Genomic DNA, 13,478 nt, shown 5'->3' on the forward strand with positions numbered 1-13,478 from the left:
GTAAGGTTAAAATAATTATGTCTTGACAAATAAGTGCTGGAATTCTAAAAAAAGTTTTCTCCAATACAAAAAAAAAGTTAACTATTATACCAAATTATCATTATTTTAGAAACTTTCTTTTTAAAAAAATTATAATAATATAAAATAGATATGTTTAAGGGTAATAAAAAAATTTCAGTTTATTAAAAATATACATTATTCAGGGATGCTAATGAACATGATTTCTTTCTACTGTTAAAAAAAAGGAAATATTATTTCTGAAGATCAAATTATAACATTACCATTAAGTGAAAAAGAGGAAGTATATTTAATACTAAGCTCCTTTAAATACATCTATTTTACCCAATAATAATATAGTCCTAAATAAAGACAAACGTAGAAAAAGTTTTAAAATATTTTAAGAACCACCTTCGGGAATTTTCTTGTCTTTACTTCTTTGATTGTCACACCTAAATGCATTAAATAAAATCTATATCCCAAATTGATACCTGAATTGCTCTTCCACTGGCAGAAATGAATGCTTCTACTGTAGTAGTATAGTCTCCTCCTGCAAACTTCTCCTTCTCAGTTTTTCTTCCCTTTACAACAGGGATAGCCAAGAGTTCTTCATACACTTGAGCATATAGATCAAGTATCTGCAGGACCTATAGATATTGCAAATTATGTTTTCACATTAATAACATTTCCTCATTTCAATTTATAAAGGCTCAAATTTTAAAAAATGGATAGAAATTCCTTTTAAATTAGAATATTTTTTCTGAAAAGGTTTATAAAAGTGAACAGTACAAACTTAAATAGGGAAGCTTCTGAAACTAACAATGAGAATAAAACAAATGAAAATCATATTGCTACAATAAAAGTATACATAAACATTTTATTTTACAAATTTAGGGGATAAAGTAGTCAAGGAGATATGGACAGGTGTATGGACATATAAATGTGTGTGTATGTATATGTATGAGTATGTGTATATATACACACACACACACACACACTATATATACTGTTAAAAGCAATTGAGCATTTAATAAAAAGAAGTTTCTAAAGAGAAATCAAAATAATTAAAAATTAAACAATAATGATTATTTTTTCTATCAATTTGGGTTGTATACCAAAGTAAAAATTTTCAGTTGATTCTCTAGAGTTCTCTAGGTATATCATCATATCATCTGCAAAGAGTGATAATTTGGTTTCCTCATTACCTACTCTAATTCCTTTAATCTCTTTTTCTTCTCTTATTGCCAAAGCCAACATTTCTAATATAATGTTGAGCAGTAATGGTGATAGTGGGCAAGCTTGCTTCACCCTTGATTTTACTGGGAATGGTTTTAGTTTGTTCCCATTACATATGATTCTTACTGATGGTTTTAAATAGATGCTACTGATCATTTTAAGGAGAACTTCATTTATTACTATACTCTAAAGTCAAAATTTTCAACTACAAACAACAAATAATGAAAAATTCCAATTGAGAAATTATTTAAATTCTAATACATTTGACACTTCATAAGATTTCTCATTTCATGAGGATGGCAACTCCTTCCATTTAAATAGATTATTCCTTAGGATATGGTCTTCATTACTTTTTAGGGTGAAAAAGTTCCTTTTTTATGGAAAGTAGTATCTCCAAACTTAGTTAAATTGGCAATCTCTAACTAGCTTTTCAAGTATCATAGTATATGCTGACACTTGCCCTTTGCTAACAAGATCGTCTTCATGCTGCAAATAAGGGTACTGTATAGTACAGGTAACATGTAGTATATAAATCAAAGACTATTCCACAAAAATCTCTTTTGTGCCACTCATAAATAGATTTAATTTTTACTTCCAAACACTTAGAGAATGGCTATTATATGGATATAATGTGCTAGGACATATACCCACACAGCAAATCAATAGATCACAAAAAACTATACCTCTGCTGCAGCTTCTTCATATGTAGCGAAAGCACTGTGTCCTTCCTGCCAAAGGAACTCACGGGTACGTAGGAAAGGCTGTGGATGTTTGAATTCCCAACGCTGAAAAAGAATTTAATGTGTTTACAATTCAGGTTTTTTTAGTTTAAACTGACTATTATTTTATTTGGCATTTGTTTCACAATTCTCAAAATCCAAAATAGTCCCATCTCCAAAAAAATTCATTCAGTTTAATAAACAGTAACTAGGTACTTTTTATGAAATCAGTAAGAATTAGGTACCTACCACTACATTGCACCACTGATTAAGTCTGATTGGCAGATCTCTATGTGACTGGACCCATTTTGCATAAGCAGGATACATTACTAAAAAACAAAGTGGAGGGGAAGAGAAGAAAACTTAATTATCTAACAACATACTAGTGACAAACATACAAAGCCATTTCCAGAGGGTGGGTAGGTCTAGCTATTTAGAGGACAACAGGAAAGGGTGCTATAGAATTATAGATTTTTTAAAAGTACATTACAAGCATGAAGACAAGACCACCTAAGGCAAGGAGACAGGAGAATGAATGTGGTTTATATTGAACAGAAAGTAAACCAATTGGAATAGATTGTAGATAGCATAAAGGAAAATAAAATATAAAAAGGTAAGTTGGCAAAAGTTGAAATCCCCAAAAAAGGAGTTTATATTATTTAGAGGTAATAGGGAAACAGCAAAGATTAGGGGCGTGACATGGCCAAATTTGTCCTTTAAGATATCACTTTGGCAGCTGTAGAGAGAATGGATTAAAGGAAGAAAAATGGCTATTGTAATAGTTCAGGCAAAAGATTTACTAAAGTATAGCATCAAATTTAGTATAAATAGGATATAGGGGCAGCTAGGTGACAGTCCATAGAGCACCAGTTCTAGAATCAGGAGGACCTCTACCCTATTCCCACCCCCCAAAAAGTTTATAAAAACACATCTAAACTTTTTGTCATCTATTTATCTATTTATCTATTTATATAAATGTTTAGTTATTATTACTAATAATTAGAAATTTTAATATAAATTACTATTTTAGGTGCTTTGCTCAAAACTTGTACTATTTTCTTTTATGTATAACCCATGTGTTGTGAATATACAAAATATTAAACGAAATACTAAAGAAAGTGTCATAAGATACAGAAGAGAGAGAATATCAGGTCTGAGTGCTTGAGCAGGCTCTAAAAAGATCTCATGTGAGATAGAATTTTAGCAAATAAATAAAACAATTTTATGAAAAATGAATTTAATTAATGTTAAAATACAAAGTTACATAAACTGTATTACAAATGGTATATTACTATACTACCATTATGAAAAAGAACATTCCCTTCCATTAGCCATGAAACAAATTGTTTTTAAAAAATGGTACAGTAAGAATAGAAGCAGATTTGAAGTAAGATGTTGGGTGACTCTCCATTCCACTATCTACCAAGTGAACATATCTACCAAATGAACAGATCATAACCTCTCAGAGAGGTCATTCTTTCTGTTTACTCATCTGCCAAATAAAGAGCCTGTACAAGATGATTTATAAGGACTCTTGAAGACCTAAAGCATGAAAGCATACACTTCTAAAATTTGTGGTTATAATTACTATGCCTAATCAAAAATAGCAAGACTTCTCTTGAAAGGCAGATTATAGTCTATTCTCTCAATTATTCTGACAAGGCATTTTATATTACTTATTGTGTTTTGTTCAAAATCCCTTAAGTATGAAAACAAAGGCAACTTTTACACTCCTATAAAGCAAACAGATAATCATTTAAGGAGAATTAATGAATCTGCAGAACTGAAATAACCAAGATAACTAATAAAAATTGGAAATGGTATAGAGTTTAAGCATTCAGTGAAAAAAAAAAAGGAATTTTTAAAAAGTTTTAAAAAGACTTCTAAAAAAAATTAATTTAATTTTCCTAACTAGAAAGTGTTACAAACTATCATTTCTCTTATTGGAAAGTGAAAGAAAAGGCTTTTCTAAGGCCTTTGTAGTCATGATAGGAGAATATGATTATTTATCTTTTCCATACCATATCTTTATTAAACTTCCTAAGACTTTAGATTTCTGATAAGGAGACTTAAAGCTAATTTAAGTAGAGTTCTCCATTAATCCAAGGCCTTTTCTTACCTGTTTCACTAGTGGGGCGAACAGCTATTGGTTCTGCCAATTCTGTTTTGCCAGACCTTGTAACCCAAGCAACCTAGAAAGACAAAATTTGTACTCTGAAAACTTTGGGCAATTAATCAATTAATTAACATATTCTAGGCACCAACTACACAAAGCAGCTCTTACCCTCAGGGAGCTTACATTTAATCAGGGTAAAGAAACATCTGTATAGATGTCAGTCAAGTAATGTAATAAGTGCTAGAAATACAAAAAAAAAAAGAAAGAAAAGAAACGAAACAATATTCTCAGTCGTACAATCACCCAAAACTACTCTAAAAGGACTTGTAATGAAAATTCCTACCCATTTTCAGAGAAAGAACTGATTTGATCTGAATATAGATTGAAGCATTCTCTATTTCTCCTTCTTTCTTTCTCTTTAACTTAATTTTTCTTAAGGGTTTTTATTTTTATTAGAATAGGAGAGCTATATTTTCTTTCACAACTTGACTTTTATGGAAATGTTTTACATAACTTCATGTGTGGTTTCCTGATTGTGGATGAGGATAAGGGAGTACTTAGAACTCAAAAATCTTAAAAATAAATGAAAAAAAAAAAGTTTTGAATATAACTAGGGGAAAAATGTTAAATAAATAAATAAATTTGAAAATAATATTTTAGAGGGAGAATGGGATGATGACTAAGCCACTTTTTTTTTTTTAATTTTTTTTTTTTTTAATTTAATAGCCTTTTATTTACAGGTTATACGTATGGGTAACTTTACAGCATTGCCAATTGCCAAACCTCTTGTTCCAATTTTTCCCCTCTTTCTCCCACCCCCTCCCCGAGATGGCAGGATGACCAGTAGATGTTAAATATATTAAAATATAAATTAGATACACAATAAGAATACATGACCAAACCGTTATTTTGCTGTACAAAAAGAATCAGACTCTGAAATATTGTACAATTAGCCTGTGAAGGAAATCAAAAATGCAGGTGGTAAGACACTTTCTAACAGAAAAGTGATGGATTCAGAGAGTAAAACTGAGTTATATACAAAAGCCTTTTGAGACATTGGCTAATGCAGGAATTTGTTTTGCTTGACAATGTATACTTGTTATAAGGGTTTTGTTTTTCTTTTTTTTTTTCAATGAAGGAGAAGAAAGGAACAAATGAATTTGTTAATTGAAAAAATAAAACTAAATTTAAAAAGCAAAAATTCACACAGAGTGGTGCTTGACCTGTCTTGAAAGAAACCAGAGATACTAAGAGGCAAAAATAAATAGGGAATGCATTTAAATTTAGTGGACAGTCAGCAAAAAAGCAGGATATGATCATAGGAGAAGGACTATGTCAGCAGGCTAATGTGCCTTCATTATAAAGGACTTCAAGGGGAATAATGTGTAATCAGCCACAATGGTTAAATCAGGGGTTAGGTTTTGAAAAGCTCTCAATGTCAAAGAGAAGAATTATATTTATTCCTACAAGTTAGAGGGAATCTTGATCTGAGTTTTTTGAGGACAAGAATTGTGTTTTTCTTTCTTTGTATCCCCACTCCATAGCATAGTGCTGGCATATAATGAAAACACTTACTGACTTTCTGATATAGATCTAAGAACCATCTGCAAAGAGATGACAATGAAATCTTGGCTGATGAGATTTAGCTAGTGAGACAATTCAAAGAGAATAGAACACAGGATAAAACCTTAAGGCAAACCTAAAGTTAAAAGATATGTTACTAAATGATGAGATGGCAAAAGGCATTGAGAAGCAGCAATATATAACTTTATGTTTCTGATTAATAGTTCTTACAGTAATGACAGTTAAAAACTGAACAAATTACAAACTGCCACCATAGTATCTTTAAATAAGGACAGTTCAACTTAATAGCTAAACATCTATAAAACCAATCCTACCCCACTGTAAATATTTTTTTTAAAAAGGGTGATAATTTTCATTGCCTATTGTTTTTAAAATTAAAAACTTGACTAATATAGAATTTCCATTTATCAATCTATAAAGACATTAATATAAAACCATTCCTACATAATTTATTTAAAAAGCACATTTCCCCTAATTTCTTACTAAAGGCTTTTTAAAAGTTAAATTCAATATCCATAAGTGAAAAATTTTTTTTTTAAAAATCTGATTATAACAACCATGTAAAAAAAAAAAAAAAAAAAAAGAAACAACTTACCTCAGGGGCAAAGTCAGCAACATGAGTCTTTTCTTTCTCCAAAGCACCTTGAGACACAAACATAGGGAAGTAGCAGTTTTCCACACCCAGTTTCTTGATCTCAGCATCAAAAAAGTCTTTAATGGCTTCCCAAATGGAATAGGCCCAGGGACGGAGGATATAACAGCCACTCACATCATAGTACTCAATCATTTCTGATTTTGTGATTACCTTTATAAAACATACATTCATTATTACAAAAGAACTTACTAAAGCTATTAACTAAATGATTAATGAAATATAAAAAAGTTATGAACATGAACTTCAAACTCTAATCTCAAATTTACACAAAAGGCTCTAAATCAAATTCAAACTTTCAAAAGATACATGTTTTCATCAGGATGAATATATTCTACTTAGGCAGATTAAAACCTCTCCATGCTTTAGTAGATCCTTTTTGCGGGTAGTTGTGGCAAATTTTCTGATAAATCTCTCAGAAATAAACTATGCCAGTTTTTCAAACACAAATCCAGATTCTATAACTCAAACCTTTTACAATTTCATAGGTTATGTAATCAGAATTTGCATTTTGCTATTTTAGCCTCTGAAAACGCATGGATGTCAGAAGAGAATTTTAACAGAGAATGTAAAACCACACAAAAAACATTTAAGAACTATGTATACTGTCTATCCTGTCCCAAGTACAATCTAAAAGAAACAGTAAGACTATACAATTCATTCAAAAGATGTGATCAATACACTGAAAAATAAAATCCAAAAAATGTTAGAAATGAGATTAAATTACATGTAATCAAATTTCTTTTTCTATAATTATGTACAATAGTTAGCACATAATAGTTAGCACAAGTTCAATTCAACTTATAAATAAATTTAAGTCAAATGGAATACACTCACTTGAGAAAACCAGTCTGCAAGATTTTCTTCTTTTTTTGCTTCTAATCCCAATCTATAGAAATGAGAAAACAAAAGTAAATCCCCAACTGATATTACTACTGTTAATATTTAAAGAAAATTGTAAAAATAACTTTAAGCAGAAGAGACCAACTTATAGTTGGTACCAAGGACAATAAACAATTTCTCAGAGGAGGAACTGTACTCTCTATCCTTGTTAAAGTAGTCATTTCAAAAACCTTTAGAGGACCATTCAAAAAGATTCAAAGTACATAAAGTCAAGAGGTAGGCATGTTATTTATCCTCCACGCCAGGCAGCCCAAAGTGTATTACTAGGTTGTAAAGCACAAGAGCTAGTTATAGATGAGTAGAGTGGATTCTTTTGGATAGTCACAATTGACTTGTGATGGAATGCAATCCCAACTCTGGCTGTCACTCCCAGCAATGGAAACCTATCAGTTTTTCTTGTTGTCACTCCAATGAGAATCTTAATAAAACTGTATATGGGTACTTCTTTGTTGCTCATCTCTATAAATTCAGTGTACTGAGAGAATATATTATCCTCGAAGTAGGTACTATGCCAAAGTAACCCAGCAGAGGTCTAAAGACTGGGCCTAAAATTAGTAGACAAGTTAGACTTAACACTTTTGGAATATCTGACTGGATTTTTATATCAGCTGGACATCTTTTCCATCCTCCTCCAGGTAATTGGGGTTAAATAACTTACCCAGGGTCACAGTGCTAGTTAGTGTTAAGTGTCTGAGACCAAATTTGAACTCAGATTCTCCTGACTTCAGGGCTGGTGCTCCAATCACTGTGCCACCTATTCCCTCAGCTGGACACTTTACTGAACATTCCAAATTTACCTTGGGACATATACCCCATTATTCTAAATTTGCATGAACCTGATGGATTCTCTTAAACTTAAAGGATAGTTCTTTCTACCTGACAACTTTCTATTTTTTGAAAGTATAACCAAAACACATCACATTATTCTTTTTTTTTTTTTTTTTTTTGGTTGAGGCAATTGGAGTTAAATGATTTGCCCAGGGTCACACAGCTAGAAAGTGTTAAGTGTTTGAGGCCACATTTGAACTCAGGTCCTCCTGACTTCAGGGCTGGAGCTCTATCCACTATGCCACCTAGCTGCCCCACATTTGATTATTCTTTAACTTATCTCAGCTATTTCTACATTTTTAGTTCTTTATTCAGAATATGATATAGCAATAGTGTGATAATTATTATGAATCCTAGTTGAAAGAAAAAAAATTCACTTTTCTTAAGAAACACTCCTCTCTAAACAAGAAAACTGTAATTAAAAAGTTACTTATTATTTCAAGAGTTCAGATTCCAATAACATAAAAATGATTGAATCGGTTTATTTCACATTATGTCCCTAAATACAAAACTATAAAATGCTGCTAATAGCCATATTCCCAACTTTCAAAACTTCTAATGCAGAAAATCTCTTCACAAAGTACATTCTAACCAAATATAATATACAAGGGCTATGTTTATAAGTAAAACATATAAGACTTTAAAAGGTAATGTGCATCTTCACTACTCTTTAAACAATTTTAGTTTTAAATTTAAACTCATTTATTTCAAAATTCTCAAAAGGAAGTTCCAAATCCTCCTACACATCTTTCTTTAAAAAAAAAAAAAAAATCTCCCCTTTCTCTAATCCCCCCCAATTTTTGTTTATACCAAATCTTAATTCCTTGTGCTACTGTGTTAGCATTAAGATTATATGTAAGAACTCACACTGACCAAAATAAACTATATTTTAAATTAGTTTGATTCAACCAAAATTTCTTGCTTGGATTTTGTGGGGATTAAATTGCTAGTAATGTATATATTTAAATCTATACACACACACACATTACCTGGTTTGTTTCTTAGGTCCCTGACCTTCTCCTGCTCCACTTGAAGACATTCCACTGCCTTGGTCCTTAGAAGATTCTTTCTTTTGATTGTCATTTTGTTTTTGTGACTTATTTTGTTTTTCAGATTTATTTTCCTTTTCTTTTTTCTTTTTATCCTTGTCTTCAGTCCCAGTAGCAGAAAGTGGCTTGTAATCCACTCCTGTCAGAGACTTGTACTGTGCCTTCAACTGAAGAAGTTCCTGTACAGCTGCATCTACTTTATCCTTTAAAACAACAGAAAATACAAGCCAATAAGAATCTCAAATTAATTTTTATACACTGAACAATAATCATTATGACAAATAATGCGCATGCCTAAAAGATTTTTATACAAACGTCTCAGAAGGAAAAGGAAGTCTAAATAAAATATTAACTTTTGATGGAAATAAATAGTTTATGGTGTCTACTTAATACTGTGGCTGAGATACAAAGAAAAGAAACTAGAAAATATTATGGTTTTGTTTGATGGGAATCTAAAGTAAAAGTAATTAAAACTGTACAATTTAACAAACAGGGTTATATATTCTCCTTTTAACCCAATACCTACTATGATAGCCTAAGTTATACACACACACACACACACACACACACTCACTCTCACACTTGTTATTGGACCAGATCTGTGATTCCCTTAGTCCAGGCAGTTCCAGTGAAACACTTGCTTTATAAGTTACAATTTCAGATTGCCTAAGATGCTGGCAAGTGAAAGGCTTATCTGAGCCAATATAAGGTTGGAGCAGAACATAAAGTTGTGTCTTTCTGATTCTCAGGTCAGTTTTCTTTTGCTCTCATATTGTATGATATATTTTCTAAAAAATTTTTTTCTAATTAAAAAAAAAACCTCCACATATGGTCTATCTCATTTCAAAAATATTAATCAATGAGACACACTTTATTAGTTCTGTTAACATAATAATAAACTATCTTTTCAGGGAGATGTATGACAACATAAGAGTGTTTTGTAAAAAAAAAAAAAAAATAAAAATAAATGCAGACTTTGGTGACTTTTTCAGCTTTTAGTTTCCGAACTTCATCTCCTTGGGCAGCCACTCGGTCAAACAACGCTTTAGCTTCAGGTGTGTCAGGACCACTGATTTCAATGATTTTAGTTGGACTTGAAACCAAACTCTGAAATGGAGGTTGATTAGGTTTGTATTCTTGTCCAGTTTTTTCTTTATACTCAGCTTTTAAGGAAAGTAACAGTTTCACAGCTTCATCAATTTTATCCTGGATTAAAAGAAAAATCAAAAATATACACACAAAAAGGAAAATTATGAGGACAAGAAATAAAAACCACAGAAATTTAATCAAGAGAACATGAGTGTCCTTTTCAATCTTGAAATAATCAGGAGACTATTCTTGTAAATTTTATTTCCTTTTTTAAAATAGCTAGCTAGTACTTTAAGGTTTGGAAAGTGCTTTACATTTTATTTCTCTTAATCATTATAAATAACCCACTGAGGTAGATAGTCTTATTATATCCATTTGATGAATAAGGAAACTGAGGCTGAAAGAGGTTAAAGTGACTTGACAGGATCACACAGTTTAGTAAGTGAGGCTAAATTCAAACTCAGGTCTTCCTGATTCCAACTCTAATAAGTTAGCCATGGTACCTTGCTATCATAGCAAAGAAAAGTTAAATCATTTGGCCTAAAAGCATAGGGAAAAATGCTAAAGCAAAATTAAGAATAGAATTGTTATGTATGGTACACATTCAGTTCAGAAGATAAAATTCATTCAAGAAACAAATTGAACATCTATAAATTTAACATCTTGTTTTGTGTACAGTGAAATCTAAACTAGAGGTGTAACACATACAGACCCACAAGTCCAGAGAAAGAGAAAAAGAGGGGGGGAAATATAGGGTACAGACAAAAAGATTGCCCATTTAAAAAAATATGTCTATTTCCTAAAGCAGCTGCATAGTCACTGGAGCATGGATAGAAAAAAATAAAGCTGTAGCCCAATCACAACTTAAAAAGTAAGAAATTCTACTTTCAAAAGCTGGAAATGAACTGCATAAACCATTATGCATTTTAAAAATGCTTATGTGTAAGGCATTGTATGGACTATAGGATATGATCATTGTGGTGATTTTAGTTGCATTCTTGTGTATTCTGGCGTACATATGTATGCCACAGCCTTTGATATTAGAACTTTTCTTCAAGTGGCAATCTAAAGATCCTTTTATTTAGTCTCATTATTCCTAATATTAGTAAGAGATAACAACAATGGGAGAAGACAGGGAATGCAATATCTTGCCTGCTACTTTTGCAATACAAGATGTCAGTCTAAAGAAATAAACTGCTTCTGAATAATAAAAATTTTTAAAAATAATAATAGCTTTTTGGGCCAGCTAGGTGTCGCAGTAAATAGAGCACCAGTCCTGATATCAGGAGGACCCAAGTTCAAATCTGACCTCAGACACTTAACACTTCCTAGCTGTGTGACCCTGGGCAAGTCACTTAACCCCAATTGCTTCAACAATAAATAAATAAATAATAATAATAGCTTTTTGTTTTTCAAAACACATGTAAAGATAGTTTTCAATATTTATCCTTGCAAAACTTTGTGCTCCAAATCTCCCTCCCTTCCCTTTCTTTACAAGTTATCAAATATAGGTTAAACATGTGCAATTCTTCTAAATATATTTCCACATTTATCATGCTGATCAAGAAAAACCAGATCAAAAGAGGGAAAAAATTAAAAAAAAAACAAACAAACAAGCAAACAAACAACAACAAAAAAGGTGAAAATACTATGTTGTAATCCACATTCAGTCCCTATAGACCTCTCTGAGCAATAAAATTAAAAGGTAGCTGCTGACCTATATGCTAAAGGCCCAAACCATAAACATACCTTTGAAGCTTTTTCAGTTTTCAGTCTTCGGACTATTTCTCCTTGTTCAGCCACCTTATTATAAAATGTTTTACTGTCTACTGAACTTGAGCATGTATTTGGGGGTATAGAAGAAGTAAGAGGAGATGAAGCAGAAAGAGAAGAAGCTGAAGGGAGACCACCTGGTTTGTACTCCTGCCCCGTCTTTTGTTTGTATTCTGCCTTTAAAGTTAGTAGCATTTTCACAGCAGAATCTACTTGATCCTGAGAAAGAAAAAAAAAGAGAAATGTCAAACATCTATGTATATATTCATTAAAAATGAAACATACACATTTTTAAGTTAGCTGAAGAAAATGGAGAAATGTCAAGAAAGATCAAATGATTTTCTTAATCATTTCTGCAGATAAAAGGACATTTGAAATAAGTTCTATTTTGCACTAAAAAGCAAACAGTAAAGAAATAAATGAGACATTATTCAGACAAACATTCTCTGGGGTAGAAGGGAGTGGGGGAGAGATGTGAGTTTACAGTACTCTAACTGAACCTTGACTACATTGAAAATGAAGACAGATAAACACTCAAGACAAAGTGATAACATAAATAACATAGTAGTTTATTTTATAGTGAATGGGGAACTAAATATTCTGATTAACTAGAATGTGTATCCTAAATGGATTTTATCATTTTTCAAAGAAATATGCTGAATAACAAAAATACCATTATATGGCGAAACCTCTCATTTTACACACACACACACACACACACACACACACAATTTTTAAACTATTTCAATGATTCTATAATTTCATCAATGTTGGTGAATCCCTCAGGAGATATCATTTCATTTCCAAAAGACAATTCATTCATTCCTGCTCATCCAATGATTCTTTCAATCATATCACAATACCAATTACTGATTTTTTTTTGATAAAATGATAACTGAACACTACTATAGCAGATATAGGAGAATGAATGAAATATATATCTACATACTCACTTTTAAAAAAAATTCCTGATTTTTATAAGATACAATGACTATTAAAAGTAAAATTTTAAAAGGAAGAGGTGTGGAGAGGCAAGGATGGAAGGAAAAGGGAAAGAAAGGTAATAAGAAAGAGGGAATTTCATCCTGTTAGTTGAACTTTTTAATAGTTTGGAATCTAAGTAAACGAGACCACAAAAAGACAATAAATATTGATGATGATAAGAATTTCTTTATCGTGTAGTAGTCTTTATTTCTTGTAAATCTTCTATGAACCATCCAGGACAGTGCTCTGGACATTGTGGGCACAATACACATAAGGGGCAATACGATACGCAAACTAGCTCTGTGCTTGAAGCTAGGAGACATAAGGTCAAATATTGATTTAGACACTTTCTAAGTATAAGCAAGCTGCAACTTTTCATTTTAGTTTCTACATGTGTAAAATTAGGGTGATGATTATACAATAACAAATATCTTTTGTAAAAAGTTTTAGTTAAATAAATTGCTGATTAAATACGTTTTTAAAGAAGGATCTTTAAGTTTAAACATTATATAGTACACTGTGATCTATAAGTGCAAATATATATGTAA

General features: G+C 31.3%; 1 protein-coding gene across 3 annotated transcripts in view; it reads right to left on the reverse strand.

The window, feature by feature from the left end:
• EPRS1 (glutamyl-prolyl-tRNA synthetase 1) overlaps nt 1-13,478 on the reverse strand; it is a 68,200-nt gene that overhangs the window by 16,234 nt on the left and 38,488 nt on the right. For all 3 annotated transcript variants that reach the window (XM_031937390.1, XM_031937389.1, XM_031937388.1), the window contains 9 exons: nt 11,923-12,165; nt 10,060-10,290; nt 9,025-9,287; nt 7,142-7,193; nt 6,248-6,457; nt 4,072-4,144; nt 2,202-2,281; nt 1,917-2,018; nt 489-644 (listed from right to left, as the gene is read on the reverse strand). In XM_031937390.1, coding sequence (XP_031793250.1) covers nt 489-644; nt 1,917-2,018; nt 2,202-2,281; nt 4,072-4,144; nt 6,248-6,457; nt 7,142-7,193; nt 9,025-9,287; nt 10,060-10,290; nt 11,923-12,165 — 1,410 coding nt within the window. The remainder of the gene's footprint in view (nt 1-488; nt 645-1,916; nt 2,019-2,201; nt 2,282-4,071; nt 4,145-6,247; nt 6,458-7,141; nt 7,194-9,024; nt 9,288-10,059; nt 10,291-11,922; nt 12,166-13,478) is intronic.

This window comes from Sarcophilus harrisii, chromosome 4, assembly GCF_902635505.1.
Source record: "Sarcophilus harrisii chromosome 4, mSarHar1.11, whole genome shotgun sequence".
In the NCBI taxonomy this organism is placed as follows: domain Eukaryota; kingdom Metazoa; phylum Chordata; class Mammalia; order Dasyuromorphia; family Dasyuridae; genus Sarcophilus; species Sarcophilus harrisii.